Source organism: Bombina bombina, chromosome 3, assembly GCF_027579735.1.
Source record: "Bombina bombina isolate aBomBom1 chromosome 3, aBomBom1.pri, whole genome shotgun sequence".
NCBI classification, from domain to species: Eukaryota; Metazoa; Chordata; class Amphibia; order Anura; family Bombinatoridae; genus Bombina; species Bombina bombina.
This window is the reverse complement of record NC_069501.1, coordinates 209,479,306-209,507,055: the sequence shown is the minus strand read 5'-3', so window position 1 is coordinate 209,507,055 and position 27,750 is coordinate 209,479,306. Positions and strand designations below refer to the sequence as shown.

At 43.2% G+C, this 27,750-nt stretch overlaps 1 protein-coding gene across 6 annotated transcripts in view; it reads right to left on the bottom strand.

Annotated features, from left to right (window-relative positions):
• The window catches only part of NCOR1 (nuclear receptor corepressor 1), a 1,077,134-nt gene that overhangs the window by 819,041 nt on the left and 230,343 nt on the right, over positions 1-27,750 (bottom strand). For all 6 annotated transcript variants that reach the window (XM_053706113.1, XM_053706112.1, XM_053706115.1 and 3 more), the window contains one exon: positions 1,062-1,152. In XM_053706113.1, the coding sequence (XP_053562088.1) occupies positions 1,062-1,152 (91 nt within the window). The remainder of the gene's footprint in view (positions 1-1,061; positions 1,153-27,750) is intronic.

The window sequence follows — 27,750 nt, the reverse complement described above, 5'->3', positions numbered from 1 at the left end:
GCCACTGGGAGATAATATTTTCACAATACAGAACAATTGTTATTTGTTGACATGTCTCATACACACATTCTCACACAGACATGTATATACATTTATGTGTGGGTCAGATATATAAATATATATATATATATATATATATATATATATATAGATAGATAGATAGATAGATAGATAGATAGGATAGATAGATAGATAGATATATAGATAGATATAGACAGATATAGACAGATATAGACAGATATAGACAGATATAGACAGATATAGACAGATATAGACAGATATAGATAGATATAGATAGATATAGATAGATATAGATAGATATAGATAGATATAGATAGATATAGATAGATATAGATAGATATAGATACACTCCCCAAAGGGTGTCCTTCCATTTGTTAGTTTGAAACGTTAAAAGATATGACAGTAAAGATTAAGTAATCTCTAGTTTAAGTGTAAGGTAAGAAGAAAGTCCCATAATTGTTTCTTGAACCTGATAGGTGCAGGAAACAATTAATAAAGGTAATATACTGGTTTACCTTTTAGTAGTGAGTTTAGTTAATTAGGGCTCTCTTTCTATGAAATAAAGAAAAGAAAAAAAACACATTCTTCAGGCTGTGGTAGGTCTTTTTTATTATTTTTTTATGATTAGATAGTGTTTTTTAAGAAATATATAGGGTCCTAGCCATTACCACTACTTTACCCTAGAATAAATTAAAGGGACAGTTTAACTTAAAATGTTCTCCCCTTTAATTTGTTCCCAATAATCAACTTTACCTGCTAGAGTATAGTAAATTGTTTTCAAATAGATAATTTACCTTTATATCAGCAATTGAAATCTATATCTATATTAAAAGTTTCTATACTTAAAGGGCAAGTTTACTAAAAAAAAATATTCTCCTCTTTAATTTGTTCCCAATGATCCACTTTGTATACCTATTTTATATACCCGGGGTCACGTAAAAATGTATTGCATGAAATGGGGTCGCGAGTGGAAAAAGTTTAAGAAGGGCTGTGCTATACTGACAGAAACAAAACTTTACCAGATACTATAGTGACCTTACCTCTTGTTCAGAAAGACCATCAATAATTTCAGAAATCTCATGCTCACTTCTTGCAATAGTTGCTGAAAGTCCACCTCCTCTCTGACCAACCCTAAAACAAGTCAGAAGCAGCAAAATTATAAAACCATGCATGCATGTATGTACTATGTATGTATGTATGAATAATTGTTAGAAAAATAATATATTTTTAAATGTTGTATTTAAAACACAGCATTTTTAAATGCATTTATTTGTAAAAATCTATAATCGTTAATTGAAACCCAGAAGACATATTTAATTATTTTTGTCACCATCCTGCAATTTATGAAAATAATAATAAGGTATAAAATATATAATCCTAATGCTGAACAGAAAAGCATCCTATATAGAATTTCATAAAAACAAAATGTAGGCTTACCTGATAAATTAATGTAATTCATGGTGGTAAGAGTCCACGAGTCTTGACATATTATGAAGCGCCTCTCCACTCGGAGGCAGGCAAAAATTACCCAAAAATAACAATAGCATTAATCCCTCCCACCTCCTGATTCCCCTCAGTCTAGCGTATAGCCAAGAAAGGAAAAAACATAATTTATGCTTACCTGATAAATTTATTTCTCTTGTAGTGTATCCAGTCCACGGATCATCTATTACTTATGGGATATTCTCCTTCCCAACAGGAAGTTGCAAGAGGATCACCCACAGCAGAGCTGCTATATAGCTCCTCCCCTAACTGTCATATCCAGTCATTCGACCGAAAACAAACAAAGGAGAAACCATAGGGTGCAGTGGTGACTGTAGTTTAATTAAAATTTAGACCTGCCTTAAAAGGACAGGGCGGGCCGTGGACTGGATACACTACAAGAGAAATAAATTTATCAGGTAAGCATAAATTATGTTTTCTCTTGTTAAGTGTATCCAGTCCACGGATCATCCATTACTTATGGGATACCAATACCAAAGCTAAAGTACACGGATGATGGGAGGGACAAGGCAGGATTAAGCGGAAGGAACCACTGCCTGAAGAACCTTTCTCCCAAAAACAGCCTCCGAAGAAGCAAAAGTATCAAAATTGGAAAATTTGGAAAAAGTGTGAAGCGAAGACCAAGTCGCGGCCTTGCAAATCTGTTCAACAGAGGCCTCATTTTTAAAGGCCCAGGTAGAAGCCACAGCTCTAGTAGAATGAGCTGTAATTCTTTCAGGGGGCTGCTGTCCAGCAGTCTCATAGGCTAGGCGTATAATACTCCGAAGCCAAAAGGAAAGAGAGGTTGCCGAAGCTTTTTGACCTCTCCTCTGTCCAGAATAAACGACAAACAGGGAAGATGTTTGACGAAAATCTTTAGTAGCTTGTAAGTAAAACTTCAAGGTACGGACTACGTCCAGATTATGTAAAAGACGTTCCTTCTTTGAAGAAGGATTAGGACACAATGATGGAACAACAATCTCTTGATTGATATTCTTGTTAGAAAGCACCTTAGGTAAAAACCCAGGTTTAGTACGCAGAACTACCTTATCTGCATGAAAAATCAGATAAGGAGAATCACATTGTAAGGCAGATAGCTCAGAGACTCTCCGAGCCGAGGAAATAGCCATCAAAAACAGAACTTTCCAAGATAAAAGCTTAATATCAATGGAATGAAGGGGTTCAAACGGAACTCCTTGAAGAACTTTAAGAACCAAGTTTAAGCTCCATGGGGGAGCAACAGGTTTAAACACAGGCTTAATTCTAACCAAAGCCTGACAAAATGCCTGGACGTCTAGAACTTCTGCCAGACGCTTGTGAAAAAGAATAGACAGAGCAGAAATCTGTCCCTTTAAGGAACTAGCTGATAATCCTTTGTCCAAACCCTCTTGGAGAAAGGACAATATCCTAGGAATCCTAACCTTACTCCATGAGTAATTCTTAGATTCACACCAGTAAAGATATGTACGCCATAGATTTTCCTGGTAACAGGCTTTCGTGCCTGTATTAAGGTATCAATGACTGACTCGGAGAAGCCACGCTTTGATAGAATCAAGCGTTCAATCTCCATGCAGTCAGTCTCAGAGAAATTAGATTTGGATGATTGAAAGGACCTTGTATTAGAAGGTCCTGTCTTAGAGGCCGAGTCCATGGTGGAAAGGATGACATGTCCACTAGGTCTGCATACCAGGTCCTGCGTGGCCACGCAGGCGCTACTAGAATCACCGATGCTCTCTCCTGTTTGATTTTGGCAATCAGTCGAGGGAGCAGAGGAAACGGTGGAAACACATAAGCCAGGTTGAAGAACCAAGGCGCTGCTAGAGCATCTATCAGCGTCGCTTCTGGGTCCCTGGACCTGGATCCGTAACAAGGAAGCTTGGCATTCTGGCGAGACGCCATGAGATCCAACTCTGGTTTGCCCCAACGATGAATCAATTGAGCAAACACCTCCGGATGGAGTTCCCACTCCCCCGGGTGAAAAGTCTGACGACTTAGAAAATCCGCCTCCCAGTTCTCCACGCCTGGGATATGGATTGCTGACAGGTGGCAAGAGTGAGTCTCTGCCCAGCGAATTATTTTTGAGACTTCTAACATCGCTAGGGAACTCCTGGTTCCTCCTTGATGGTTGATGTAAGCCTCAGTCGTGATATTGTCCGATTGAAATCTGATGAACCTCAGTGTTGCTAACTGAGGCCAAGCCAGAAGAGCATTGAATATTGCTCTTAACTCCAAAATATTTATCGGAAGGAGTTTCTCCTCCTGAGTCCACGATCCCTGTGCCTTCAGGGAGTTCCAGACTGCACTCCAACCAAGAAGGCTGGCATCTGTTGTTACAATTGTCCAATCTGGCCTGCGAAAGGTCATACCCTCGGACAGGTGGACCCGAGACAACCACCAGAGAAGAGAATCTCTGGTCTCTTGATCCAGATTTAGCAGAGGGGACAAATCTGTGTAATCCCCATTCCACTGACTTAGCATGCATAATTGCAGCGGTCTGAGATGTAGGCGCGCAAATGGCACTATGTCCATTGCCGCTACCATTAAGCCGATCACCTCCATACACTGAGCCACCGAAGGGCGCGGAATGGAATGAAGAATACGGCAAGCATTTAGAAGCTTTGATAACCTAGACTCCGTCAGGTAAATTTTCATCTCTACAGAATCTATAAGAGTCCCTAAGAAGGAGACTCTTGTGAGTGGGGATAGAGAACTCTTTTCCTCGTTCACTTTCCACCAGTGCGATCAAAGAAATGCCAGAACTATCTCTGTATGAGACTTGGCAATTTGAAAGCTTGACGCCTGTATCAGGATGTCGTCTAGATACGGAGCCACCGCTATGCCTCGCGGTCTTAGAACAGCCAGAAGTGAGCCCAGAACCTTCGTAAAGATTCTCGGGGCTGTAGCCAACCCGAAGGGAAGAGCTACAAATTGGTAATGCCTGTCTAGAAAGGCAAACCTTAGGAACCGATGATGATCTTTGTGAATCGGTATGTGAAGGTAGGCATCCTTTAAGTCCACTGTGGTCATGTACTGACCCTCTTGGATCATGGGTAGGATGGTCCGAATAGTTTCCATTTTGAATGATGGAACTCTGAGGAATTTGTTTAAGATCTTTAGATACAAAATTGGTCTGAAGGTTCCCTCTTTTTTGGGAACCACAAACAGATTTGAATAAAAACCCTGTCCTTGTTCCGTCCGCGGAACTGGATGGATCACTCCCATTACTAGGAGGTCTTGCACACAGCGTAGGAATGCCTCTTTCTTTATCTGATTTGCAGATAACCTTGAAAGATGAAATCTCCCTTGTGGAGGGGAAGCTTTGAAGTCCAGAAGATATCCCTGAGATATGATCTCCAACGCCCAGGGATCCTGAACATCTCTTGCCCACGCCTGGGTGAAGAGAAAAAGTCTGCCCCCTACTAGATCCGTCGCCGGATAGGGGGCCGTTCCGTCATGCTGTCTTAGAGGCAGCAGCAGGCTTTCTGGCATGCTTGCCTTTGTTCCAGGACTGGTTAGGTTTCCAGGCCTGCTTAGATTGAGCAAAAGTTCCCTCTTGTCTTGAAGCGGAGGAAGTTGATGCTGCACCTGCCTTGGAATTTCAAAAGGCACGAAAATTAGACTGTTTGGCCTTTGATTTGGCCCTGTCCTGAGGAAGGGTATGACCCTTACCTCCAGTAATGTCAGCAATAATTTCTTTTAAACCAGGCCCGAATAAGGTCTGCCCCTTGAAAGGAATGTTGAGTAATTTAGACTTTGAAGTCACATCAGCTGACCAGGATTTGCGCCATAGCGCCCTACGCGCCTGGATGGCAAATCCGGAATTCTTAGCCGTTAGTTTAGTCAAATGAACAATGGCATCAGAAACAAATGAGTTAGCTAGCTTAAGAGTTCTAAGCTTGTAAACAATTTCAGTCAATGGAGCTGTATGGATGGCCTCTTCCAGGGCCTCAAACCAGAATGCCGCCGCAGCAGTGACAGGCGCAATGCATGCAAGGGGCTGTAAAATAAAACCTTGTTGAATAAACATTTTCTTAAGGTAACCCTCTAATTTTTTATCCATTGGATCTGAAAAAGCACAACTGTCCTCAACCGGGATAGTGGTACGCTTTGCTAAAGTAGAAACTGCTCCCTCCACCTTAGGGACAGTCTGCCATAAGACCTGTGTAGTGGCATCTATTGGAAACATTTTTCTAAACATAGGAGGTGGGGAAAAGGGCACACCGGGCCAATCCCACTCCTTACTAATAATTGCTGTAAGCCTTTTAGGTATTGGAAAAACATCAGTACTCACCGGCACTGCATAGTATTTATCCAGCCTACACAATTTCTCTGGCACTGCAATTGTGTCACAGTCATTCAGAGCAGCTAATACCTCCCCAAGCAATACACGGAGGTTCTCAAGCATAAATTTAAAATTAGAAATCTCTGAATCAGGTCTCCCCGAATCAGAGGCGCCACCCACAGACTGAAGCTCTCCGTCCTCAGGTTCTGTATATTGTGACGCAGTATCAGACATGGCTCTTACAGCATCTACGCGCTCTGTATCTCGTCTAACCCCAGAGCTATCGCGCTTGCCTCTCAATTCAGGCAATCTGGATAATACCTCTGACAGGGTATTATTCATGATTGCAGCCATGTCCTGCAAAGTAATCGCTATGGGCGTCCCTGATGTACTTGGCGCCATATTAGCGTGCGTCCCTTGAGCGGGAGGCGAAGTGTCCGACACGTGGGGAGAGTTAGTCGGCATAACTTCCCCCTCGACAGACCCCTCTGGTGACAATTCTTTTATAGATAAAGACTGATCTTTACTGTTTAAGGTGAAATCAATACATTTAGTACACATTCTCCTATGGGGCTCCACCATGGCTTTTAAACATCATGAACAAGTATCCTCTGTTTCAGACATGTTTGTACAGACTAGCAATGAGACTAGCAAGCTTGGAAAACACTAAAGCAAGTTAACAAGCAATATAAAAAACGTTACTGTGCCTTTAAGAGAAACAAATTTTGACAAAATTTGAAATAACAGTGAAAAAACAGAATTTATGTTTACCTGATAAATTACTTTCTCCAACGGTGTGTCCGGTCCACGGCGTCATCCTTACTTGTGGGATATTCTCTTCCCCAACAGGAAATGGCAAAGAGCCCAGCAAAGCTGGTCACATGATCCCTCCTAGGCTCCGCCTACCCCAGTCATTCGACCGACGTTAAGGAGGAATATTTGCATAGGAGAAACCATATGATACCGTGGTGACTGTAGTTAAAGAAAATAAATTATCAGACCTGATTAAAAAACCAGGGCGGGCCGTGGACCGGACACACCGTTGGAGAAAGTAATTTATCAGGTAAACATAAATTCTGTTTTCTCCAACATAGGTGTGTCCGGTCCACGGCGTCATCCTTACTTGTGGGAACCAATACCAAAGCTTTAGGACACGGATGATGGGAGGGAGCAAATCAGGTCACCTAGATGGAAGGCACCACGGCTTGCAAAACCTTTCTCCCAAAAATAGCCTCAGAAGAAGCAAAAGTATCAAACTTGTAAAATTTGGTAAAAGTGTGCAGTGAAGACCAAGTCGCTGCCCTACATATCTGATCAACAGAAGCCTCGTTCTTGAAGGCCCATGTGGAAGCCACAGCCCTAGTGGAATGAGCTGTGATTCTTTCGGGAGGCTGCCGTCCGGCAGTCTCGTAAGCCAATCTGATGATGCTTTTAATCCAAAAAGAGAGAGAGGTAGAAGTTGCTTTTTGACCTCTCCTTTTACCGGAATAAACAACAAACAAGGAAGATGTTTGTCTAAAATCCTTTGTAGCATCTAAATAGAATTTTAGAACGTGAACAACATCCAAATTGTGCAACAAACGTTCCTTCTTCGAAACTGGTTTCGGACACAGAGAAGGTACGATAATCTCCTGGTTAATGTTTTTGTTAGAAACAACTTTTGGAAGAAAACCAGGTTTAGTACGTAAAACCACCTTATCTGCATGGAACACCAGATAAGGAGGAGAACACTGCAGAGCAGATAATTCTGAAACTCTTCTAGCAGAAGAAATTGCAACCAAAAACAAAACTTTCCAAGATAATAACTTAATATCAACGGAATGTAAGGGTTCAAACGGAACCCCCTGAAGAACTGAAAGAACTAAGTTGAGACTCCAAGGAGGAGTCAAAGGTTTGTAAACAGGCTTGATTCTAACCAGAGCCTGAACAAAGGCTTGAACATCTGGCACAGCTGCCAGCCTTTTGTGAAGTAACACAGACAAGGCAGAAATCTGTCCCTTCAGGGAACTTGCAGATAATCCTTTTTCCAATCCTTCTCGAAGGAAGGATAGAATCTTAGGAATCTTAACCTTGTCCCAAGGGAATCCTTTAGATTCACACCAACAGATATATTTTTTCCAAATTTTGTGGTAAATCTTTCTAGTTACAGGCTTTCTGGCCTGAACAAGAGTATCGATAACAGAATCTGAGAACCCTCGCTTCGATAAGATCAAGCGTTCAATCTCCAAGCAGTCAGCTGGAGTGAGACCAGATTCGGATGTTCGAACGGACCTTGAACAAGAAGGTCTCGTCTCAAAGGTAGCTTCCATGGTGGAGCCGATGACATATTCACTAGATCTGCATACCAAGTCCTGCGTGGCCACGCAGGAGCTATCAAGATCACCGACGCCCTTTCCTGATTGATCCTGGCTACCAGCCTGGGGATGAGAGGAAACGGCGGGAATACATAAGCTAGTTTGAAGGTCCAAGGTGCTACTAGTGCATCCACTAGAGCCGCCTTGGGATCCCTGGATCTGGACCCGTAGCAAGGAACTTTGAAGTTCTGACGAGAGGCCATCAGATCCATGTCTGGAATGCCCCAGAGTTGAGTGACTTGGGCAAAGATTTCCGGATGGAGTTCCCACTCCCCCGGATGCAATGTCTGACGACTCAGAAAATCCGCTTCCCAATTTTCCACTCCTGGGATGTGGATAGCAGACAGGTGGCAGGAGTGAGACTCCGCCCATAGAATGATTTTGGTCACTTCTTCCATCGCCAGGGAACTCCTTGTTCCCCCCTGATGGTTGATGTACGCAACAGTTGTCATGTTGTCTGATTGAAACCGTATGAACTTGGCCCTCGCTAGCTGAGGCCAAGCCTTGAGAGCATTGAATATCGCTCTCAGTTCCAGAATATTTATCGGTAGAAGAGATTCTTCCCGAGACCAAAGACCCTGAGCTTTCAGGGATCCCCAGACCGCGCCCCAGCCCATCAGACTGGCGTCGGTCGTGACAATGACCCACTCTGGTCTGCGGAAGGTCATCCCTTGTGACAGGTTGTCCAGGGACAGCCACCAACGGAGTGAGTCTCTGGTCCTCTGATTTACTTGTATCCTCGGAGACAAGTTTGTATAGTCCCCATTCCACTGACTGAGCATGCACAGTCGTAATGGTCTTAGATGAATGCGCGCAAAAGGAACTATGTCCATTGCCGCTACCATCAAACCTATCACTTCCATGCACTGCGCTATGGAAGGAAGAGGAACGGAATGAAGTATCCGACAAGAGTCTAGAAGTTTTGTTTTTCTGGCCTCTGTCAGAAAAATCCTCATTTCTAAGGAGTCTATTATTGTTCCCAAGAAGGGAACCCTTGTTGACGGAGATAGAGAACTCTTTTCCACGTTCACTTTCCATCCGTGAGATCTGAGAAAGGCCAGGACGATGTCCGTGTGAGCCTTTGCTTGAGGAAGGGACGACGCTTGAATCAGAATGTCGTCCAAGTAAGGTACTACAGCAATGCCCCTTGGTCTTAGCACAGCTAGAAGGGACCCTAGTACCTTTGTGAAAATCCTTGGAGCAGTGGCTAATCCGAAAGGAAGCGCCACGAACTGGTAATGCTTGTCCAGGAATGCGAACCTTAGGAACCGATGATGTTCCTTGTGGATAGGAATATGTAGATACGCATCCTTTAAATCCACCGTGGTCATGAATTGACCTTCCTGGATGGAAGGAAGAATTGTTCGAATGGTCTCCATTTTGAACGATGGAACCTTGAGAAACTTGTTTAAGATCTTGAGATCTAAGATTGGTCTGAACGTTCCCTCTTTTTTGGGAACTATGAACAGATTGGAGTAGAACCCCATCCCTTGTTCTCCTAATGGAACAGGATGAATCACTCCCATTTTTAACAGGTCTTCTACACAACGTAAGAATGCCTGTCTTTTTATGTGGTCTGAAGACAACTGAGACCTGTGGAACCTCCCCCTTGGGGGAAGCCCCTTGAATTCCAGAAGATAACCTTGGGAGACTATTTCTAGCGCCCAAGGATCCAGAACATCTCTTGCCCAAGCCTGAGCGAAGAGAGAGAGTCTGCCCCCCACCAGATCCGGTCCCGGATCGGGGGCCAACATTTCATGCTGTCTTGGTAGCAGTGGCAGGTTTCTTGGCCTGCTTTCCCTTGTTCCAGCCTTGCATTGGTCTCCAAGCTGGCTTGGCTTGAGAAGTATTACCCTCTTGCTTAGAGGACGTAGCACTTTGGGCTGGTCCGTTTCTACGAAAGGGACGAAAATTAGGTTTATTTTTGGCCTTGAAAGGCCGATCCTGAGGAAGGGCGTGGCCCTTACCCCCAGTGATATCAGAGATAATCTCTTTCAAGTCAGGGCCAAACAACGTTTTCCCCTTGAAAGGAATGTTAAGTAGCTTGTTCTTGGAAGACGCATCAGCTGACCAAGATTTCAACCAAAGCGCTCTGCGCGCCACAATAGCAAACCCAGAATTCTTAGCCGCTAACCTAGCCAATTGCAAAGTGGCGTCTAGGGTGAAAGAATTAGCCAATTTGAGAGCATTGATTCTGTCCATAATCTCCTCATAAGGAGGAGAATCACTATCGACCGCCTTTACCAGCTCATCGAACCAGAAACACGCGGCTGTAGCGACAGGGACAATGCATGAAATTGGTTGAAGAAGGTAACCCTGCTGAACAAACATCCCTTAAAATAACGGAACCGGAGCCGTTTTTAACTTTAACCCCTTTACAGTCCCTGGTATCTGCTTTGCTGAGACCCAACCAAGCCCAAAGGGGAATACGATACCAAATGACGCCTTCAGAAAGTCTTTTCTATGTATCAGAGCTCCTCACACATGCGACTGCATGTCATGCCTCTCAAAAACAAGTGCGCAACACCGGCGCGAAAATGAGGCTCTGCCTATGATTTGGGAAAGCCCCTAAGAATAAGGTGTCTAAAACAGTGCCTGCCGATATAATCTTATCAAAATACCCAGATTAAATGATTCCTCAAGGCTAAATATGTGTTAATAATGAATCGATTTAGCCCAGAAAAAGACTACAGTCTTAATAATCCCTTGTGAAGCCCTTATTTACTATCTTAAGAAACATGGCTTACCGGATCCCATAGGGAAAATGACAGCTTCCAGCATTACATCGTCTTGTTAGAATGTGTCATACCTCAAGCAGCAAGAGACTGCTCACTGTTCCCCCAACTGAAGTTAATTCCTCTCAACAGTCCTGTGTGGAACAGCCATGGATTTTAGTAACGGTTGCTAAAATCATTTTCCTCATACAAACAGAAAACAGAATTTATGTTTACCTGATAAATTACTTTCTCCAACGGTGTGTCCGGTCCACGGCGTCATCCTTACTTGTGGGATATTCTCTTCCCCAACAGGAAATGGCAAAGAGCCCAGCAAAGCTGGTCACATGATCCCTCCTAGGCTCCGCCTACCCCAGTCATTCGACCGACGTTAAGGAGGAATATTTGCATAGGAGAAACCATATGGTACCGTGGTGACTGTAGTTAAAGAAAATAAATTATCAGACCTGATTAAAAAAACCAGGGCGGGCCGTGGACCGGACACACCGTTGGAGAAAGTAATTTATCAGGTAAACATAAATTCTGTTTTCTCCAACATAGGTGTGTCCGGTCCACGGCGTCATCCTTACTTGTGGGAACCAATACCAAAGCTTTAGGACACGGATGAAGGGAGGGAGCAAATCAGGTCACCTAAATGGAAGGCACCACGGCTTGCAAAACCTTTCTCCCAAAAATAGCCTCAGAAGAAGCAAAAGTATCAAACTTGTAAAATTTGGTAAAAGTGTGCAGTGAAGACCAAGTCGCTGCCCTACATATCTGATCAACAGAAGCCTCGTTCTTGAAGGCCCATGTGGAAGCCACAGCCCTAGTGGAATGAGCTGTGATTCTTTCGGGAGGCTGCCGTCCGGCAGTCTCGTAAGCCAATCTGATGATGCTTTTAATCCAAAAAGAGAGAGAGGTAGAAGTTGCTTTTTGACCTCTCCTTTTACCAGAATAAACAACAAACAAGGAAGATGTTTGTCTAAAATCCTTTGTAGCATCTAAATAGAATTTTAGAGCGCGAACAACATCCAAATTGTGCAACAAACGTTCCTTCTTTGAAACTGGTTTCGGACACAGAGAAGGTACGATAATCTCCTGGTTAATGTTTTTGTTAGAAACAACTTTTGGAAGAAAACCAGGTTTAGTACGTAAAACCACCTTATCTGCATGGAACACCAGATAAGGAGGAGAACACTGCAGAGCAGATAATTCTGAAACTCTTCTAGCAGAAGAAATTGCAACTAAAAACAAAACTTTCCAAGATAATAACTTAATATCAACGGAATGCAAGGGTTCAAACGGAACCCCCTGAAGAACTGAAAGAACTAAATTGAGACTCCAAGGAGGAGTCAAAGGTTTGTAAACAGGCTTAATTCTAACCAGAGCCTGAACAAAGGCTTGAACATCTGGCACAGCGGCCAGCTTTTTGTGAAGTAACACAGACAAAGCAGAAATCTGTCCCTTCAGGGAACTTGCAGATAATCCTTTTTCCAATCCTTCTTGAAGGAAGGATAGAATCCTAGGAATCTTAACCTTGTCCCAAGGGAATCCTTTAGATTCACACCAACAGATATATTTTTTCCAAATTTTGTGGTAAATCTTTCTAGTTACAGGCTTTCTGGCCTGAACAAGAGTATCGATAACAGAATCTGAGAATCCTCGCTTCGATAAGATCAAGCGTTCAATCTCCAAGCAGTCAGCTGGAGTGAAACCAGATTCGGATGTTCGAACGGACCCTGAACAAGAAGGTCTCGTCTCAAAGGTAGCATCCAAGGAGGAGCCGATGACATATTCACCAGATCTGCGTACCAAGTCCTGCGTGGCCACGCAGGAGCTATCAAGATCACCGACGCCCTCTCCTGATTGATCCTGGCTACCAGCCTGGGGATGAGAGGAAACGGCGGGAACACATAAGCTAGTTTGAAGGTCCAAGGTGCTACTAGTGCATCCACTAGAGCCGCCTTGGGATCCCTGGATCTGGACCCGTAGCAAGGAACTTTGAAGTTCTGACGAGAGGCCATCAGATCCATGTCTGGAATGCCCCACAGCTGAGTGACTTGGGCAAAGATTTCCGGATGGAGTTCCCACTCCCCCGGATGCAATGTCTGACGACTCAGAAAATCCGCTTCCCAATTTTCCACTCCTGGGATGTGGATAGCAGACAGGTGGCAGGAGTGAGACTCCGCCCATAGAATGATTTTGGTCACTTCTTCCATCGCTAGGGAACTCCTTGTTCCCCCCTGATGGTTGATGTACGCAACAGTTGTCATGTTGTCTGATTGAAACCGTATGAACTTGGCCCTCGCTAGCTGAGGCCAAGCCTTGAGAGCATTGAATATCGCTCTCAGTTCCAGAATATTTATCGGTAGAAGAGATTCTTCCCGAGACCAAAGACCCTGAGCTTTCAGGGATCCCCAGACCGCGCCCCAGCCCATCAGACTGGCGTCGGTCGTGACAATGACCCACTCTGGTCTGCGGAATGTCATCCCTCGTGACAGGTTGTCCAGGGACAGCCACCAACGGAGTGAGTCTCTGGTCCTCTGATTTACTTGTATCTTCGGAGACAAGTCTGTATAGTCCCCATTCCACTGACTGAGCATGCACAGTTGTAATGGTCTTAGATGAATGCGTGCAAAAGGAACTATGTCCATTGCCGCTACCATCAACCCGATCACTTCCATGCACTGAGCTATGGAAGGAAGAGGAACGGAATGGAGTATCCGACAAGAGTCTAGAAGTTTTGTTTTTCTGGCCTCTGTCAGAAAAATCCTCATTTCTAAGGAGTCTATTATTGTTCCCAAGAAGGGAACCCTTGTTGACGGAGATAGAGAACGCTTTTCCACGTTCACTTTCCATCCGTGAGATCTGAGAAAGGCCAGGACAATGTCCGTGTGAGCCTTTGCTTGAGGAAGGGACGACGCTTGAATCAGAATGTCGTCCAAGTAAGGTACTACAGCAATGCCCCTTGGTCTTAGCACAGCTAGAAGGGACCCTAGTACCTTTGTGAAAATCCTTGGAGCAGTGGCTAATCCGAAAGGAAGCGCCACGAACTGGTAATGTTTGTCCAGGAATGCGAACCTCAGGAACCGATGATGTTCCTTGTGGATAGGAATATGTAGATACGCATCCTTTAAATCCACCGTGGTCATGAATTGACCTTCCTGGATGGAAGGAAGAATAGTTCGAATGGTTTCCATCTTGAACGATGGAACCTTGAGAAACTTGTTTAAGATCTTGAGATCTAAGATTGGTCTGAACGTTCCCTCTTTTTTGGGAACTATAAACAGATTGGAGTAGAACCCCATCCCTTGTTCTCTTAATGGAACGGGATGAATCACTCCCATTTTTAACAGGTCTTCTACACAATGTAAGAATGCCTGTCTTTTTATGTGGTCTGAAGACAACTGAGACCTGTGGAACCTCCCCCTTGGGGGAAGTCCCTTGAATTCCAGAAGATAACCTTGGGAGACTATTTCTAGCGCCCAAGGATCCAGAACATCTCTTGCCCAAGCCTGAGCGAAGAGAGAGAGTCTGCCCCCCACCAGATCCGGTCCCGGATCGGGGGCCAACATTTCATGCTGTCTTGGTAGCAGTGGCAGGTTTCTTGGCCTGCTTTCCCTTGTTCCAGCCTTGCATTGGTCTCCAAGCTGGCTTGGCTTGAGAAGTATTACCCTCTTGCTTAGAGGACGTAGCACTTTGGGCTGGTCCGTTTCTACGAAAGGGACGAAAATTAGGTTTATTTTTTGCCTTGAAAGGCCGATCCTGAGGAAGGGCGTGGCCCTTACCCCCAGTGATATCCGAGATAATCTCTTTCAAGTCAGGGCCAAACAGTGTTTTCCCCTTGAAAGGAATGTTAAGTAGCTTGTTCTTGGAAGACGCATCAGCCGACCAAGATTTCAACCAAAGCGCTCTGCGCGCCACAATAGCAAACCCAGAATTCTTAGCCGCTAACCTAGCCAATTGCAAAGTGGCGTCTAGGGTGAAAGAATTAGCCAATTTGAGAGCATTGATTCTGTCCATAATCTCCTCATAAGGAGGAGAATCACTGTCGACCGCCTTTATCAGCTCATCGAACCAGAAACATGCGGCTGTAGCGACAGGGACAATGCATGAAATTGGTTGTAGAAGGTAACCCTGCTGAACAAACATCTTTTTAAGCAAACCTTCTAATTTTTTATCCATAGGATCTTTGAAAGCACAACTATCCTCTATGGGTATAGTGGTGCGTTTGTTTAAAGTGGAAACCGCTCCCTCGACCTTGGGGACTGTCTGCCATAAGTCCTTTCTGGGGTCGACCATAGGAAACAATTTTTTAAATATGGGGGGAGGGACGAAAGGAATACCGGGCCTTTCCCATTCTTTATTAACAATGTCCGCCACCCGCTTGGGTATAGGAAAAGCTTCTGGGAGCCCCGGCACCTCTAGGAACTTGTCCATTTTACATAGTTTCTCTGGGATGACCAACTTGTCACAATCATCCAGAGTGGATAATACCTCCTTAAGCAGAATGCGGAGATGTTCCAACTTAAATTTAAATGCAATCACATCAGGTTCAGCTTGTTGAGAAATGTTCCCTGAATCAGTAATTTCTCCCTCAGACAAAACCTCCCTGGCCCCATCAGACTGAGTTAGGGGCCCTTCAGAAATATTAATATCAGCGTCGTCATGCTCTTCAGTATCTAAAACAGAGCAGTCGCGCTTACGCTGATAAGTGTTCATTTTGGCTAAAATGTTTTTGACAGAATTATCCATTACAGCCGTTAATTGTTGCATAGTAAGGAGTATTGGCGCGCTAGATGTACTAGGGGCCTCCTGAGTGGGCAAGACTCGTGTAGACGAAGGAGGGAATGATGCAGTACCATGCTTACTCCCCTCACTTGAGGAATCATCTTGGGCATCATTGTCATTGTCACATAAATCACATTTATTTAAATGAATAGGAATTCTGGCTTCCCCACATTCAGAACACAGTCTATCTGGTAGTTCAGACATGTTAAACAGGCATAAACTTGATAACAAGTACAAAAAACGTTTAAAATAAAACCGTTACTGTCACTTTAAATTTTAAACTGAACACACTTTATTACTGCAAATGCGAAAAAACATGAAGGAATTGTTCAAAATTTACCAAATTTTCACCACAGTGTCTTAAAGCCTTAAAAGTATTGCACACCAAATTTGGAAGCTTTAACCCTTAAAATAACGGAACCGGAGCCGTTTTGAACTTTAACCCCTTTACAGTCCCTGGTATCTGCTTTGCTGAGACCCAACCAAGCCCCAAGGGGAATACGATACCAAATGACGCCTTCAGAAAGTCTTTTCTAAGTATCAGAGCTCCTCTCACATGCGACTGCATGCCATGCCTCTCAAAAACAAGTGCGCAACACCGGCGCGAAAATGAGGCTCTGCCTATGCTTTGGGAAAGCCCCTAAAGAATAAGGTGTCTAAAACAGTGCCTGCCGATATTATTATATCAAAATACCCAGATAAAATGATTCCTCAAGGCTAAATATGTGTTAATAATCAATCGATTTAGCCCAAAAAAAGTCTACAGTCTTAATAAGCCCTTTTTGAAGCCCTTATTTACAATCGTAATAAACATGGCTTACCGGATCCCAGAGGGAAAATGACAGCTTCCAGCATTACATCGTCTTGTTAGAATGTGTCATACCTCAAGCAGCAAGAGACTGCTCACTGTTCCCCCAACTGAAGTTAATTGCTCTCAACAGTCCTGTGTGGAACAGCCATGGATTTTAGTGACGGTTGCTAAAATCATTTTCCTCATACAAACAGAAATCTTCATCTCTTTTCTGTTTCTGAGTAAATAGTACATACCAGCACTATTTCAAAATAACAAACTCTTGATTGAATAATAAAAACTACAGTTAAACACTAAAAAACTCTAAGCCATCTCCGTGGAGATGTTGCCTGTACAACGGCAAAGAGAATGACTGGGGTAGGCGGAGCCTAGGAGGGATCATGTGACCAGCTTTGCTGGGCTCTTTGCCATTTCCTGTTGGGGAAGAGAATATCCCACAAGTAAGGATGACGCCGTGGACCGGACACACCTATGTTGGAGAAATCTTCATCTCTTTTCTGTTTCTGAGTAAATAGTACATACCAGCACTATTTTAAAATAACAAACTCTTGATTGAATAATAAAAACTACAGTTAAACACTAAAAAACTCTAAGCCATCTCCGTGGAGATGTTGCCTGTACAACGGCAAAGAGAATGACTGGGGTAGGCGGAGCCTAGGAGGGATCATGTGACCAGCTTTGCTGGGCTCTTTGCCATTTCCTGTTGGGGAAGAGAATATCCCACAAGTAAGGATGACGCCGTGGACCGGACACACCTATGTTGGAGAAAAGGCAGTTACACTAACAAAATTTTTACAGTGTATGTAACAAGTCAGCAGAGCATTGCACCCACTTGCAAATGGATGATTAACCCCTTAATAACAAAAACAGAATAATAAATGACAAAAACGTTTTTTAAACACAGTCACAACAACTGCCACAGTCTACTGTGATTGTTACCCTCCTCAAACACGACTTTGAAGCCTTTTGAGTCCTTCAGAGATGTCCTGTATCATGCAGAGGGAAGCTGAATGTCTCTGTCAGTATTTTTAGTTGCACAGAAAAGCACTAAAATAGGCCCTTCCCACTCATATTGCAACAGTGGAAAGCTTCAGGAAACTGTCTCTAGGCAGAATTCAAACCAGCCATGTGGAAAAAAACTAGGCCCCAATAAGTTTTGTCACCAAACATATATAAAAACGATTAACATGCCAGCAAACGTTTTATATTACATTTGTATAAGAGTATGCATCTCTATTAATAAGCCTGATACCAGTAGCTATCACTGCATTTAAGGCTTTACTTACATTAATCCGGTATAAGCAGCATTTTCTAGCAAATTCCATCCCTAGAAAAATATTAACTGCACATACCTTATTGCAGGAAAACCTGCACGCCATTCCCTCTCTGAAGTTACCTCACTCCTCAGAATATGTGAGAACAGCCATGGATCTTAGTTACTTCTGCTAAGATCATAGAAAACGCAGGCAGATTCTTCTTCTAAATACTGCCTGAGATAAACAGTACACTCCGGCACCATTTAAAAATAACAAACTTTTGATTGAAGAATAAACTAAGTATAAAACACCACACTCCTCTTACGACCTCCATCTTGGTTGAGGCTTGCAAGAGAATGACTGGATATGACAGTTAGGGGAGGAGCTATATAGCAGCTCTGCTGTGGGTGATCCTCTTGCAACTTCCTGTTGGGAAGGAGAATATCCCATAAGTAATGGATGATCCGTGGACTGGATACACTTAACAAGAGAAAAGAAGAGCAGGAAGAACAAAGCAGGGTAAATTAGGTCCGTCGGCTTCAGGAGGGTCTCGTGGACTCTCACCACCATGAAAAATTAATAAATCAGGTATGCATAAAAACAAAATGTATGCTTACCTGAAAATGTATTTCTTTCTAGAAACGGCGAGTCCACGGAATCAGCAATTACTGTTGGGAATATCACTCCTGGCCAACAGGAGGAGGCAAAGAGCACCACAGCCAAGCTGTTATATGTCACTTCCCTTCCAACAATCCCCAGTCATATGACCAAAGAAAAAGGAGAGAAAGGAAATAAAACAAAGTGTAGAGGTCCCTGAGGTTTATATAAAAAAACATAAATTATGACTTACCAGATCATTTTCTTTCCTTTAATACAGGGAGAGTCCACAGCTGCATTCATTACTTGTGGGAATACAGAACCTGGCCACCAGGAAGAGGCAAATACACCTCAGCCAAAGGCTTAAAAACCTCCCCCACTTCCTCCATCCCCCAGTCATTCTGCTGAGGGAAAAAGGAACAGTAGGAGAAATATCAGGGTGAAAAAGGTGCCAGAAGAAAAACAATTTAAACACGGACGGGAGCTGTGGACTCTCCCTGTATCGAAGGAAAGAAAATTATCTGTTAAGTCATAATTTATGTTTTCCTTCTAAATACAGGGAGCGTCCACGTCTACATTCACTACTTGTTGGAAAAGTATACCCAAGCTACAGATACTAAATGCTAATGGGAGGGACAAATAAAAGGCGGCCCAATCTGAGGGGAACACAGACTGCAAAAAAAAAAAACTCCCAAAGGCTTCCATAGAGGCAAAACTTAAAGAAAAGAATGTAAGGATGTTACGAGGACCAACTAGCTGTCCAACAATAATAACCATAGGAACTCATGTCAGAGACCCCCCAAGATGTCACTGTACTCAAACGGAGTCATAGACCTCTGAGGAGGCTCGTGTTCCGCTGTCTCCTAAAGCCAGCTAAACATACAACTCCACCAACAAGGAGGAAGTTAATCAGCTTCCAAACCTTGCACTCCCCAGACCTAAAGGAAAAAGCAGAACGTTCTGATAAAGTCTGACAGAAACTTCAAGGTAAGATTCCTCAAAAAAAGAGAACATCATTCCATTTGGACAATGGATAGTCCTATTAGAAGGGAGAACCCAAGAAGGAAAACATATTGTAATAGTTGTAACACCTGAACTATAACACGTGGAAACACCACAACAGACTAAATAGGTCCTTTAATACGATTAAAAACCACCTCCTGTACAGGTGCAAAGGAAAATCGATGTAACTCCTGAAAGACAAATCCAACCCCAAAGGAGCAGGAAAACAAAATTTATGTAAGAACTTACCTGATAAATTCATTTCGGCAAGAGTCCATGAACTAGTGACGTATGGGATATACAATCCTACCAGGAGGGGCAAAGTTTCCTAAACCTTAAAATGTCTATAAATACACCCTTCACCACACCCACAATTCAGTTTAACTGATAGCCAAGTAGTGAGGTGATAGAAAAAGGAGTAAAAAGCATAAAAAAAAAAAAAAGGAACTGGAAATATAATTGTGCTTTATACAAAAAAACATAACCACCATAAAAAGGGTGGGTCTCATGGACTCTTGCCAATATGAAAGAAATATATTTATCAGGTAAGTTCTTACATAAATTATGTTTTCTTTCATGTAATTGGCAAGAGTCCATGAGCTAGTGATGTATGGGATAAACATAAAAAACAGAATTTATGCTTACCTGATAAATTTCTCTCTCTTGCGATGTATCGAGTCCACGGATTCATCCATACTTGTGGGATATTCTCCTTCCCAACAGGAAGTGGCAAAGAGAGCACCCACAGCAGAGCTGTCTATATAGCTCCTCCCTTAGCTCCACCCCCCAGTCATTCGACCGAAGGCTAGGAAGAAAAAGGAGAAACTATAGGGTGCAGAGGTGAATGAAGTTTTTTTAAATAAAAAAATACTACCTGTATTAAACAGACAGGGCGGGCCGTGGACTCGATACATCGCAAGAGAAAGAAATTTATCAGGTAAGCATATATTCTGTTTTCTCTTGCAAGATGTATCGAGTCCACGGATTCATCCATACTTGTGGAATACCAATACCAAAGCTTTAGGACACGGATGAAGGGAGGGAACAAGACAGGTACCTTAAACAGAAGGCACCACTGCTTGTAGAACCTTTCTCCCAAAAATAGCCTCCGAAGAAGCAAAAGTATTGAATTTGTAAAATTTGGAAAAAGTATGAAGCGAAGACCAAGTCGCCGCCTTACAAATCTGTTCAACAGAAGCCTCGTTTTTAAAAGCCCATGTGGAAGCCACTGCTCTAGTAGAATAAGCAATAATCCTGTCAGGAGGCTGCTGGCCAGCAGTCTCATAAGCCAAACGGATGATGCTTTTCAGGCAAAAAGAAAGAGAGGTAGCCGTAGCCTTTTGACCTCTCCGCTTACCAGAATAAACAACAAACAATGAAGATGTTTGACGGAAATCTTTAGTTGCTTGTAAGTAGAACTTTAAAGCACGAACCACATCAAGATTGTGCAACAGACGTTCCTTCTTTGAAGAAGGATTAGGACACAGCGAAGGAACAACAATTTCCTGATTGATATTCCTATTAGAAACAACCTTAGGAAGGAATCCAGGTTTGGTACGCAAAACCACCTTATCTGCATGGAAAACAAGATAAGGTGAGTCACACTGTAAAGCAGATAACTCAAACTCTTTGAGCCGAAGAGATAGCTACTAAAAACAAAACTTTCCAAGATAGAAGCTTAATATCTATGGAATGCATAGGTTCAAACGGAACCCCATGAAGAACTTTAAGAACCAAGTTTAGGCTCCATGGCGGAGCAACGGGTTTAAATACAGGCTTGATTCTAACTAAAGCCTGACTAAACGCTTTAACGTCTGGGACATCTGCCAGACGTTTGTGTAAAAGAATAGACAAAGCAGATATCTGTACTTTTAAGGAGTTAGCTGATAATCCCTTCTCCAATCCTTCTTGGAGAAAAGACAATATTCTAGGAATCCTAATCTTACTCCATGAGTAACCCTTGGATTCACACCAACAAAGATATTTGCGCCATATCTTATGATAGATTTTCCTGGTGACAGGCTTTCTAGCTTGAATCAGGGTATCAATGACCGACTCAGAGAAACCACACTTTGATAAAATCAGGCGTTCAATCTCCAAGCAGTCAGACGCAGAGAAATTAGATTTGGATGCTTGAACGGACCTTGGATTAGAAGGTCCTGCCTCATCGGCAGAGTGTATGGTGGAACCGATGACATGTTCACCAGGTCTGCATACCAAGTCCTGCGTGGCCACGCAGGTGCTATCAAAATCACCAAAGCTCTCTCCTGCTTGATTCTGGCAACCAGACGTGGAAGGAGAGGAAATGGTGGAAATACATAGGCCAGGATGAAGGACCAGGGCACTGCAAGAGCATCTATCAGTACTGCCTGGGGATCCCGGGACCTGGACCCGTAACAAGGAAGCTTGGCATTCTGATGGGACGCCATCAGATCCAATTCTGGTGTGCCCCATAGCTGAGTCAGCTGGGCAAATACTTCTGGATGGAGCTCCCACTCCCCCGGATGAAAAGTCTGGGGACTTAGGAAATCCGCCTCCCAGTTCTCTACCCCTGGGATATGGATTGCTGAAAGATAGAAAGAGTGAGTCTCCGCCCATCGGATTATTTTGGTTACCTCCATCATCGCTAGAGAACGCCGTGTTCCTCCTTGATGATTGATATAAGCTATAGTCGCGATGTTGTCCGACTGAAATGTGATGAATTTGGCCACAGCTAGCTGAGGCCACGCCTGAAACGCATTGAATATCGCTCTCAGTTCTAGAATGTTTATCGGCAGGAGAGTTTCCTCCCGAGACCATAAGCCCTGTGCTTTCAGGGAGTTCCAGACTGCACCCCAGCCCAGCAGGCTGGCATCTGTCGTTACTATGAGCCACTCTGGCCTGCGGAAACACATTCCCTGAGACAGGTGGTCCTGAGACAACCACCAGAGAAGAGAATCTCTGGTCTCTTGATCCAGATGTATTTGAGGAGGATAAATCTGCATAATCCCCATTCCACTGTTCGAGCATGCATAGTTGCAGTGGTCTGAGGTGTAGGCGGGCAAAAGGAACTATGTCCATTGCCACTACCATAAGTCCGATTACCTCCATACACTGAGTCACTGATGGCCGAGGAATGGAATGAAGAACTCGGCAGGTGGTTAAGAGTTTTGATTTTCTGACCTCCGTCAGAAATATTTTAATTTCTACCGAGTCGATCAGAGTCCCTAGGAAGGAAACTCTTGTGAAAGGGAAGAGAGAACTTTTTTTTATGTTCACCTTCCACCAATTCCAGATATCTCAGAAAAGCCAACACAATGTCCGTGTGAGACTTGGCTAGCTGGAAAGTCGACGCTTGAATTAAGATGTCGTCTAGATAAGGCGCCACTGCTATGCCCCGCGGTCTTAGAACCGCCAAAAGGGACCCTAGCACCTTTGTGAAAATTCTGGGAGCCGTGGCCAATCCGAAGGGAAGGGACACAAACTGGTAATGCCTGTCCAGAAAGGCGAATCCTGAGGAATTAATGATGATGATGATCTCTGTGAATAGGGATGTGCAGATACGCATCCTTTAAGTCCACGGTAGTCATATATTGACCCTCCTGGATCAGAGGCAGAATAGTCCGAATAGTCTCCATCTTGAATGATGGTACTTTGAGGAATTTGTTAAGAATTTTGAGATCCAAGATTGGTCTGAAAGTTCCCTCTATTTTGGGAACCACAAACAGGTTTGAGTAAAACCCTAGCCCTTGTTCCGCTTTTGGAACTGGGCGGATAACTCCCATGGTATGTAGGTCTTCTACACAGTGTAAGAACGCCTCTCTCTTTGTCTGGTTTGCAGACAATTGAGAAATGTGAAATCTCCCCCTTGTGGGGGGGGGGGGGGAGTCTTTGAAGTCTAGAAGATATCCCTGGGACACAATTTCTAAAGTCCAGGAATCGTGAACATCTCTTGCCCAAGCCTGAGCGAAAAGAGAGAGTCTGCCCCCTACTAGATATGGTCCCGGATCGGGGGCTACCCCTTCATGCTGTCTTGGAGGCAGCTGCAGGCTTCTTGGCCTGTTTACCCTTGTTCCAAGCCTGGTTAGGTCTCCAGACTGACTTGGATTGGGCAAAATTCCCCTCTTGCTTTGCAGCAGGGGAAGCTGAAACGGGACCACCCTTGAAATTCCGAAAGGAACAAAAATTATTTTGTTTGGTCCTCATTTTATTTGTTTTATCCTGAGGGACGGCATGGCCTTTCCCTCCAGTGATGTCTGAAATAATCTCTTTCAGTTCAGGCCCAAATAGGATCTTTCCTTTGAAAGGGATGTTCAAAAGTCTTGATTTTGATGACACATCAGCAGACCAGGACTTAAGCCATAACGCCCTGCGCGCTAAAATGGCAAAACCTGAATTCTTTGCCGCTAATTTAGCCAGTTGAAAAGCAGCATCTGTAATGAAAGAATTAGCCAACTTAAGGGCCTTAAAGGGACACTGTACCCAAAAATTTTCTTTCGTGATTCAGATTGAGCATGAAATTTTAAGCAACTTTCTAATTTACTCCTATTATCAAATTTTCTTAATTCTCTTGGTATCTTTATTTGAAATGCAAGAATGTAAGTTTAGATGCCGGCCCATTTTTGGTGAACAACCTGGGTTGTCCTTGCTGATTGGTGGATACATTCATCCACCAATAAAAAAGTGCTGTCCAGAGTACTGAAACCAAAAAAAAGCTTAGATGCCTTCTTTTTCAACTAATGATAGCAAGAGAACGAAGAAAAATTGATAATAGGAGTAAATTAGAAAGTTGCTTAAAATTGCATGCTCTTTCTGAATTACAAAAGAAAAAATTTGGGTACAGTGTCCCTTTAATTCTATCCATAATATCCTCTAATGGAGTCTCCATCTGAAGAGCCTCTTCTAGAGCCTCGAACCAGAAAGCAGCTGCAGTAGTTACAGGAACAATGCATGCAATAGGTTGGAGAAGAAAACCTTGATGAACAAAAATTTTCTTCAGGAGACCCTCTAATTTTTTATCCATAGGATCTTTGAAAGCACAACGGTCTTTGATAGATATAGTTGTACGTTTGGCGAGAGTAGAAATAGCTCCCTCCACCTTAGGAACCGTCTGCCACGAGTCCCGCATGTTGTCAGATATGGGAAACATTTTCTTAATAACAGGAGGGGGAGTGAACGGTATACCTGGTCTATCCCACTCCTTAGTAACAATCTTCCCTGAATCAGAAATCTCTCCCTCAGACAGCAAATCCCTTACCCCTACTTCAGAACATTGTGAGGGTATATCGGATACGGCTACTAAAGCGTCAGAAGGCTCAGCATTTGTTCTTAACCCAGAGCTGTCACACTTTCCTTGTAACCCAGGCAGTTTAGATAAAACATCTGTGAGGGTTGTATTCATAACTGTGGCCATGTCTTGTAAAGTAAACAAAGTCGACGCACTAGTGGTACTTGGCGTCACTTGTGCAGGCGTTACTGGTTGTGACACTTGGGGAGAGCTAGATAGCATAACCTCATTTCCTTCTGTCTGAGAATCATCTATTGCTATATTTTTAAGTGCTATAATATGCTCTTTAAAATTTATAGACATATCAGTGCAAGTGGGACATATTCTAAGAGGGGGTTCCACAATGGCTTCTAAACACATTGAACAAGGAGTTTCCTTGATGTCAGACATGTTAAACAGGCTAGTAATGAAACAAGCAAGCTTGGAAAACACTTTATTCAAAGTAAATAACACTTAGAAAAAAACGGTACTGTACCTTTAAGAGAAAAAAAGATGCACAAACTCTGCAAAACAGTGTAAAAACAAAATTTATGCTTACCTGATAAATTTATTTCTCTTGTGGTGTATCCAGTCCACGGATTCATCCATTACTTGTGGGATATTCTCCTTCCCAACAGGAAGCTGCAAGATGATCACCCACAGCAGAGCTGTCTATATAGCTCCTCCCCTAACTGCCCCCCCCCCCAGTCATTCGACCGAAGACAAGCAAGAAAAAGGAGAAACTATAGGGTGCAGTGGTGACTGTAGCTTAAAAAATAAATAACACCTGCCTTAAAATGACAGGGCGGGCCGTGGACTGGATACACCACAAGAGAAATAAATTTATCAGGTAAGCATAAATTTTGTTTTCTCTTGTAAGGTGTATCTAGTCCACGGATTCATCCATTACTTGTGGGATACCAATACCAAAGCTATAGGACACGGATGAAGGGAGGGACAAGGCAGGCGCTTAAACGGAGGGCACCACTGCCTGTAAGACCTTTCTCCCAAAAACAGCCTCCGAAGAAGCAAAAGTATCAAATTTGTAGAATTTAGAAAAGGTATGAAGCAAAGACCAAGTCGCCGCCTTACAAATCTGTTCAACAGAAGCCTCATTTTTAAAAGCCCATGTGGAAGCTACTGCTCTAGTGGAATGAACTGTAATTCTCTCAGGAGGCTGCTGGCCAGCAGTCTCGTAAGCAAAGCGGATTAAGCTTCTTAACCAAAAAGAAAGAGAAGTTGCCGAAGCCTTTTGGCCTCTACTCTGTCCAGAGTAAACCACAAACAAAGCAGATGTTTGACGAAAATCTTTAGTGGCTTGTAAATAGAATTTTAAAGCAAGGACCACATCAAGATTGTGTAATAGACGTTCCTTCTTTGAAGAAGAATTAGGACATAGTGAAGGAACAACAATCTCCTGATTGATATTCTTATTAGATACCACCTTAAGAAGAAACCCAGGTTTGGTACGCAACACTACCTTATCAGCATGGAAAATGAGATAAGGAGAATCACATTGTAAAGCCGATAACTCCGAAACTTGTCGAGCCGAGGAGATAGCTACCAAAAACAGAACTTTCCAAGACAACAGCTTGATATCTATGGAATGCACCACATCTCTCTAGCTACTTCCCTTGTCGAGAGCTGCAAGAGAATGACTGGGGGTGGCAGTTAGGGGAGGAGCTATATAGACAGCTCTGCTGTGGGTGATCCTCTTGCAGCTTCCTGTTGGGAAGGAGAATATCCCACAAGTAATGGATGAATCCGTGGACTAGATACACCTTACAAGAGAAAAAGCAGTAAACTCTTCGAATTTTTTACAGTGGAATCATAAAGCCTTAGTAAGATTGCCCCACCAGACAAATAAACGATTAACCCCTTAATTTAAAAACCGGATTGACAAAACGTCAAAAACCGGTATAAAAACGTTCAGCACCCTGCCACAGCTCTGCTGTGGCGCCTACCTGCCCTTAGGGATAGATTTGTAGGGAAAATTGGCCCCTCCCACCTCACTCGATGTTAGTGGGGCCTAAAAGAAACACACCAAAGTGTTTCTAAACTAGCCGTGTGGGTTAATAGCCCTTAAGCCATAATGATCCCTCAAAGTCCCTCAAAAAACGTTAATCTTTTAATAAAAAAGTGTTTTTCCTATAAGTGTCACCAGTAACAACTGAGCCCTTTATGCAAGCTGGGATTCCATACTAAGTGTCTGAATACAGCTTACCCTTCCCTCATGGGGATACTGCCAGTCTTTTCTAGAATTATCACAGTCTGTCTAGAAAAAAATTGACTGAACATACCTCAATGCAGCTTAGCATGCAAACTGTTCCCCCAACTGAAGTTTTCCTGTACTCCTCAGCCTCTGTGGGAACAGCAGTGGATCTTGGTTACAAAATGCTAAGATCATCATCCTCCTTGCAGAAATCTTCATCCCTTTTCTGCCAGAGAGTGAATAGTACACACCGGTACCATTTAAAATAATAAACTTTTGCTTGAGAAAATAAAAACTAACATTTTTGTCACCACACTCACTTTACCCTTCCTAGTACTTAGAGTAGGCAAAGAGAATGACTGGGGGGTGGAGCTAAGGGAGGAGCTATATAGACAGCTCTGCTGTGGGTGCTCTCTTTGCCACTTCCTGTTGGGAAGGAGAATATCCCACAAGTATGGATGAATCCGTGGACTCGATACATCATGCAAGAGAAACAGACATTTTCCACTGGAAAAATTAAATCCACATCCAAAAAAATAAGCTTTTCTCATAATTGAAAAGAAAAAACTTAAAACATAATTAGAGGAATCAAACTGAAACAGCTGCCTGAAGAACTTTTCTACCAAAAAACTGCTTACGAAGAAGCAAATACATCAAAACGGTAGAATTTAGTAAATGTATGCAAAGAAGACCAAGTTGCTGCTTTGCAAATCTGATCAACTGAAGCTTCATTCTTAAAAGCTCACGAAGTGGAAACTGATCTAATAGAATGAGCTGTGATTCTCTGAGGCGGGGCCTGACTCGACTCCAAATAAGCCTGATGAATCAAAAGCTTTAACCAGGATGCCAAAGAAATGGCAGAAGCTTTCTGACCTTTCCTAGGACTAGAAAAGACAACAAATAGACTAGAAGTCTTCCTGAAATCTTTAGTAGCTTCAACATAATATTTCAAAGATCTCTCCAAAGAATTCTTAGGATTAGGA